The sequence below is a fragment of the Protomyctophum parallelum genome (genome assembly GCF_964188405.1).
Source record: "Protomyctophum parallelum genome assembly, chromosome: 12".
In the NCBI taxonomy this organism is placed as follows: Eukaryota; Metazoa; Chordata; class Actinopteri; order Myctophiformes; family Myctophidae; genus Protomyctophum; species Protomyctophum parallelum.
In genome coordinates, this window is record NC_139712.1 from 45422569 (window position 1) to 45429671 (window position 7103).

General features: G+C 50.6%; 1 protein-coding gene across 1 annotated transcript in view; it reads left to right on the forward strand.

Annotated features, from left to right (window-relative positions):
- Positions 1 to 6730, forward strand: part of LOC310867825 (gamma-aminobutyric acid receptor subunit rho-3-like) — a gene marked incomplete at its 3' end in the record, with an annotated part of 76445 nt that extends 69715 nt beyond the window's left edge. The window contains 1 exon segment of the mRNA XM_083777969.1: positions 6377 to 6730. Coding sequence (XP_083634095.1) covers positions 6377 to 6730 — 354 coding nt within the window.
- Positions 6731 to 7103: the final 373 nt, after the last annotated feature.

The following is a 7103-nucleotide window of genomic DNA, read 5'->3' on the forward strand; positions in this document are numbered from 1 at the left end:
TGTGTCACAACACACACACACACACACACACACACACACACACACACACACACACACACACACACACACACACACACATTACACCACTGACCACTTTCTTAACACGTTGAGGAAGGCTTGACACCTAAATTAAAAAGTACAGAAGGTTGTCAGTCTTTCCTGAGGGGCTACATGGCCCAGTCCAGGAGGCCCCTGTCACACTGGGCTGGCTATAGGCCCTGTTTTGGGCCCAGTCCAGGAGGCCCCTGTCACACTGGGCCTGGCTATAGCCCTGTTTTGGGCCAGGAGGCCCCTGTCACACTGGGCCTGCTATAGGCCCTGTTTTGGGCCCAGTCCAGGAGGCCCCTGTCACACTGGGCCTGGCTATAGCCCTGTTTTGGGCATGTCACCCTGTCACACTGGGCCTGGCTATAGGACCTGTTTTGGGCCAGGAGGCCCTGTCACACTGGGCCTGGCTATAGGACCTGTTTTGGGCATGTCATACTGTTTTTTTACAAGCTTGTAGATTGCCTATTTCCAAGTTGACGATGTATAAACCCTAGTGGTAGGTTTAAAATGATAAAACGTATTTTGATGCCATATTATTAACACATTTGGCTGGAGCCCCCTCAAGGGCCTCTGGGGGCCACTTTTTTGTGCACTTTGTCTCTCTAAGATCTCTCTCTCTTTCCCCCTCTGCCCCCCCCCCCTCTCTCTCCCCATCCCCCTCCTCTCCCTCCTCCTCTCTCTCCCCCCACCTCCCCCCCTCATCCCCCCCCCCTCTCTCCCCCCTCTCTCCCTCCCCTCTCTCTCCCTCCCCCCTCTCTCCCTCCCTCTCTCACCCCCTCTCCCCTCCCTCTCTCCTCCCCTCTCTCTCCCCCCATCCTCCCCTCCTCTCCCTCCCTCCCCCTCTCTCCCTCCCCCTCTCTCTCTCCCCCTCCCCCTCTCTCTCCCTCCCCCCTCTCTCTCCTCTCCCCCCCCCTCTCTCCTCCCACCCTCCCCCCTCCCCCTCTTCCTTCCATCCCCCATCTCCCCCTCCTCCCCTCCCCCTCTTCTCCTCCATCCCCCCATCTCCCCTCCCCCCTCTCTCTCCACCCTCCCCTCCTCTCTCCTCCCTCCCTCTCTCTCCCCCTCTCCTCTCCCCTCTCTCTCCCCCTCCCCTCTCTCTCCCTCCCTCCCATCCCCCCCATCTCCCCTCCTCCCTCCCTCCCCCATCTCCCCTCCTCTCTCTCCCTCCCCCTCTCTCTCCCCCTCTCTCTCCCTCCCCCATCTCCCCTCCTCTCTCCCCCTCCCCCCTCTCTCTCCCTTATATCCCCCCATCTCCCTCCTCTCTCCCCCTCCCCCCTCTCTCTCCCTTATATCCCCCCATCTCCCCTCCTCTCTCCCTCCCCCTCTCTCTCACCCTCTCTCCCCCATCCCCCCTCTCCCCTCCCCCCTCCACCATCTCCCCTGCCCCCCTCTCTTCCCCTCCCCCCCTCTCCCTCCCCCCTCCACCATCTCCCCTCCCCCCCTCTCTCCCCCCTCTCCCTCCCCCCTCCACCATCTCCCCTCTCGCCCCCGCCCCCCCCCCCCCCCCCCCCCCAGGCTGGTACAACAGGCTGTACATCAACTTCATCCTGCGTCGGCACATCTTCTTCTTCATGCTGCAGACCTACTTCCCCACCATGCTGATTGGTGGTGCTGTCCTGGGTGTCCTTCTGGATCGACCGGAGGGCCGTCCCTGCGCGCGTCTCTCTGGGTAAGCCCCGTCTCCATGTCCCCCAAGATGTCCTCTCTGGGTAAGCCCGGCGTCTCCATGTCCCCCAAGATGTCCCTGATGGATCATTATTGTAGATCTGTTATTTTGTGGATTTGTTTACATGTTCCCATGAGTGACTTGTTCTTCATATGCCCTGTGTCCTGCATAATTATGAATCATTACATATGCCCTATGCCCATGTATTTTTCATGTGCCAGGTCACCCTGTGTCCCACTGATGTTCATATCATGGCTGTCTAACATTCAGGGGGACACAGGGCATGAAGTGAGATGAAAACTTAGTGGAACAGGGTGACCTGTCTGTGGCACATGAAAGATACATGGGCATAGGGCATATGTAATGATTCATTATGCAGGACACAGGGCATATGAAGAACAAGTCACTGGGAACATGTAAACACATCCATCAGTCCCCATGTCCCCCAAGGAAGCTCTGAGAAGGAAGAGAAGTGGTCATGTGACTGGGCTGCGCCATGACACTTTCATGGGAGCCAAACTCACACCGGAAGTTCAATGAATACATGGCAGTGAATGGAGCCGGCTGGACCAGCTCATAACAAACATTATTTATGAACAATTGAGACCTTTGTCATATAATCGTTTCAGGAATATAAAAGAAGACATATCACAGGTTGTTTTCTATAATCACTTACTTTTCGTATATAATTTTATCTGAGGATCTAAACAGCGCAGGTATCGTTTCTGGCTCCGAAGTATCACAGGATTTGTGCTGCCAGACAGGAAACGGTGGGAAGTCTTGCGATACTTGGTACGTTCAGAAAGGTACTTTGTGCTCTTTAGATACCATACCTCTATAAAAAATTACACAGTGTACACATCGAATAGCAACACAGCAGACAATAATGTGTTATATGACTTCTGTTATTTTCAGAAGTGATTACTTTACAAAGGTCTCAGTCATTCATAAATAATGTTTGTTCATGAGCTGGCTCCATTGACTCCAGTGCATTCTGCCAAACTTCCGGGTAGTTTGGCTCCCATGAAAGTTTCATGGACACACACACACCTCTCATAAAAAGGAAAAAAGAAAATAGCCGATCTACAAACTTGCAGGTTTTCATCTGTAAGCTTTTCACAGTCACACCTGTAGAACTAAACTGTCTGTGTCCACTGCTGCCCCCTACAGGTATAACCACGGTACTGACCATGTCAACCATCATCACTGGAGTGTCCTCTTCCATGCCCCAGGTGAAGTGTGTGTGTGTGTGTGTGTGTGTGTGTGTGCGCATGCACTGCCTGATAATTATGTGTTCTATTTTCACTGGTTCTCACCTGTGGGCCGGCCTGCGGGCAAAACACAAAGATTTTAATGATATTATAGTAACAATATTTGGAAAAGAATAATTGTTTAATAGATTATCATTAAACTAATCGCTGGGTTAAGTAAGTGGTCTTCATCAATCTGTCAATGTGCGTGCGTGCGTGCGTGCGTGCGTGCGTGCGTGCGTGCGTGCGTGCGTGCGTGCGTGCGTGCGTGTGTGTGTGCGTGCGTGCGTGCGTGCGTGCGTGCGTGCGTGCGTGCGTGCGTGCGTGCATGCATGCGTGCGTGTTTCCTCAGGTGTCCTATGTGAAGGCGGTGGACATCTACCTGTGGACGAGCTTCCTGTTCGTCTTCCTGTCTGTCATAGAGTACGCTGCCGTCAACTACTGCACCACCGTGGAGGAGATGAGGAAGATGAAGAGAGGGAAGGTGTGTACTGCCGTCTACAAACACCGGTTACTTACTTACATACTTACATGGGGCGGCCGTGGGGCGAATGTGGCTCAGGAGGTAGAGCAGGTCGTCCAATGATCCATGGGTCGGCGGTTCGAATCCGGCTCCTCCTCCTGTCTACATGTCGAAGTGTCCTTGGGCAAAGACACTGAACCCCAAATTGCTCCCGATGTGCTGGTTGGTACCTTGCATGGCTTCTGCCGCAATCGGTGTATGAATGTTGTGTGTGAATGGGTGCATGTAATGCACAATCTATTTAAAGCGCCTTGGATAAAGGCTCTATATAAATGCACCATTTACATACTTACTTACTTACATACTTTTTCATGTCAAGGACCCCCAAATAGAGGGTATGCGCGTGACATCATCATACCCGGAGGTTATGCGTTAACGCCTACTGAGTGGCAAAAAACTACTTTCTGGCCTCGACAGCCCATACATCCAAACAGAAAAGTCCTATTTGATTGCATTAAATGACATTCTGACCTGAGATCAGATTCATACGAGGTTTCCGCCAGACACACACTGGTCTGATGAACCCATTCTGACCTGAGATCAGATTCTAAAAAATGTCAGTCGTTCTTCGATTAAAAAAAAATAGCAGACCTACAAGCTCGTATCGCGCCACTCGGTGGCGCGATATGACACCAAAATGGGTGCCCGACTGCCCGGTCAGAATGGGTTAAACAACATTAAATTAACTTTCACTCACTTCGCCACTCGATTTACCATTCGATGTGCCATTCACTTTAAGCATGTGCATATACCCTCTATTGACACTAATTAGCCCGCGGACCCCCATTAGAAAAGCTTTGCCAGGGGACCACCACAAGAGAAGATTTTTACGATCTAGCAGTTATTCTCATAATTATTATTCATTATTATTATTCTAATTTCAAGGACCCCCAATTTGATATGCATTAGTCTACGGACCCCCCCCCCCCCCCCCCCCATTTAATGGCATTTTCTACCCCAATTTATATTGTAATGTTAATGTTAATTTAAATCTGAGTGTACAAATGGAACCAAATGGTCCATTTGGTTCCATTTGTACACTCTCAGAGTTCCAGACCCATAAGGGTCCATTTGGTTCGTAACTATCATTTAGCTGGGGACCCCCTGGAACTCCCTCCCTCGGACCCCACTTTGGGAACCACTGTTGGTGACAGTTTTCTGAAAACCCCTGACCGGGCACCCATTTTGGTGTCAGCATCATGTTATGCTTTAGCTATTTAAAAATAGCAGATCTACAAGCTCATATCGCGCCACCGAGTGGCGCGATACGAGCTTGTAGGTCTGCTATTTTTGAAAAATCGAAGAGCGACTGACATTTTTAGAATCTGATCTCAGGTCAGAATGGGTTCATCAGACCAGTGTGTGTCCGGCGGAAACCTCGTATGAATCTGATCTCAGGTCAGAATGGGATAATCAGTGGTGCTCAGCTCAAACGTTTTCATGGCAAGCAGCCCCAAAACTATATGTAAATTGACTGCCGGCGAAAATGTTTTATTCCAGGGACCCCCATCTGAAAATGTTTTATTCCAGGGACCCCCATCTGAAAATGTTTTATTCCAGGGACCCCCATCTGAAAATGTTTTATTCCAGGGACCCCCATCTGAAAATGTTTTATTCCAGGGACCCCCATCTGAAAATGTTTTATTCCAGGGACCCCCATCTGAAAATGTTTTATTCCAGGGACCCCCATCTGAAAATGTTTTATTCCAGGGACCCCCATCTGAAAATGTTTTATTCCAGGGACCCCCATCTGAAAATGTTTTATTCCAGGGACCCCCATCTGAAAATGTTTTATTCCAGGGACCCCCATCTGAAAATGTTTTATTCCAGGGACCCCCGTCTGAAAATGTTTTATTCCAGGGACCCCCATCTGAAAATGTTTCATTCCAGGGACCCCCCCGAGAAGCAAAGATCTGCGCCACATTTTCACAATTTCTCAAAAATAGAAGTTCAGTCAAGAGACAACTCATGAATGGATGGAATATATGTTTATTGAATATAAAATTAGCAATATATTTGAGGAAGATGAGGAAGATGAAGAGAGGGAAGGTCTGTATCCTACTGCTGCTGCACAGCAGGGCAAAACAATGCCAAGTCCAACAACTATTGTGTGGGGGAAAGATTAATATACACTGCCCTCTACTGACCAAATGCATGCAAATGTATTTGGCCCGTCAGGATTGTTTGAAAATACTGGATCTACAAGCTCACAGCGCGTTGTGGTGCATGCGTGCGACGTGTTGTGAGCTAGACTGGCTATTTTCAAATGGCCACTGTTAATGGGTTGAAGTGTTTCAACATATTTTGATGCTATGAAATCACATTTTGCTGGGGACCCCCTAGAACCCCTGCAAGCAAGGACCCCTCTTGGTCTCCTTTTTGAACCGGTTCAGTTCTTTTTGAACCACCTAATATTGGAACCAGTGTTTCCACTGAAAATTAATTGGTTCAGAACCCTAAAAGTTGGTTTGGAACTGGAACAACAAGAAAAATAATCACACCTGTGTCGGCTGTGTGAACTGAGTGGTGCAACTTTGGAACATCCAGATCCCCAGGAACGCGCCCAGGGGGCCAGCCCTGTTCCGGCGAGCCTTCCCGCGTCCGAAACGGTCGAGTAATGAGAGAGTTACCGTGTTGCATGCTTTCCGTGCTCGGACAGACACAGGGACACGCATACATAGGGTAGGTAGGAGGGACACACATAGCTGTGTAATGGAGCGGAGGCACCGCTCAAAAAAGGCCATCGGTTCCGTAAAAGCACCAAGGTTCCAAGAATCTAGAATGTAACCAGTTCCAGAACCAAAGTTCTTTTGGTGGAACCGGGGCCTTATAGACTAGAGGGAACCAGTGATTGAATTCCTCCGTTTTATTTCCCACCCCCCACTACAGCTCCCGAGCTCCTACAACGCCAGCCAGGCCATGGCCTTCGACGGCTGCTTCCACGACGACGACGACATGGAGCTCACGCCCTTTCCTCGGATGGCCTCGCCGACCCTGAACAACAGGCCGACCGCGGCGGACCCCGCCATGCACAACAGGCGGCCGACGCAGACCTCGGACACCGGCCTGGGCCGGACGACGACGCCGCCGGCCGAGGGAACGCGCCTCCGCCGGCAGCGGTCCATGCGGGAGAACGTGGACCGGATCCTGAGCAACAGCTCCATGATTGACTCCTACTCGCGCCTGGCCTTCCCGCTCTCTTACCTGCTCTTCAACACCATCTACTGGAGCATGTACTCGTGAACGAGTGGCTCCCACTGTTCTCACAGCAGGGTGTCCTTGAGGGGAGGGGGGGGGGGTGCCCACATGACTGATACTTGGGAACCGAATGGACAGTTTACTGGTCTGTAACTCTGAGATAGTACATACCTCTGAGGAACCAAGTGCACACTTGCTTGTCTGTAAGTGTAACTCTTGAGTTAGTGCATAACTCTGTCACAGTTATGGGGGTCTGTGGAAAGTTTTTGAAGGCACTATAACAATATGGAACCCAGCCAGGTTATATATAACAATATGGAACCCAGCCAGGTTATATATATATATATATAACAATATGGAACCCAGCCAGGTTCCGCACCATGGCGACTACACTGCATATGTACTGTACTTATAGGAT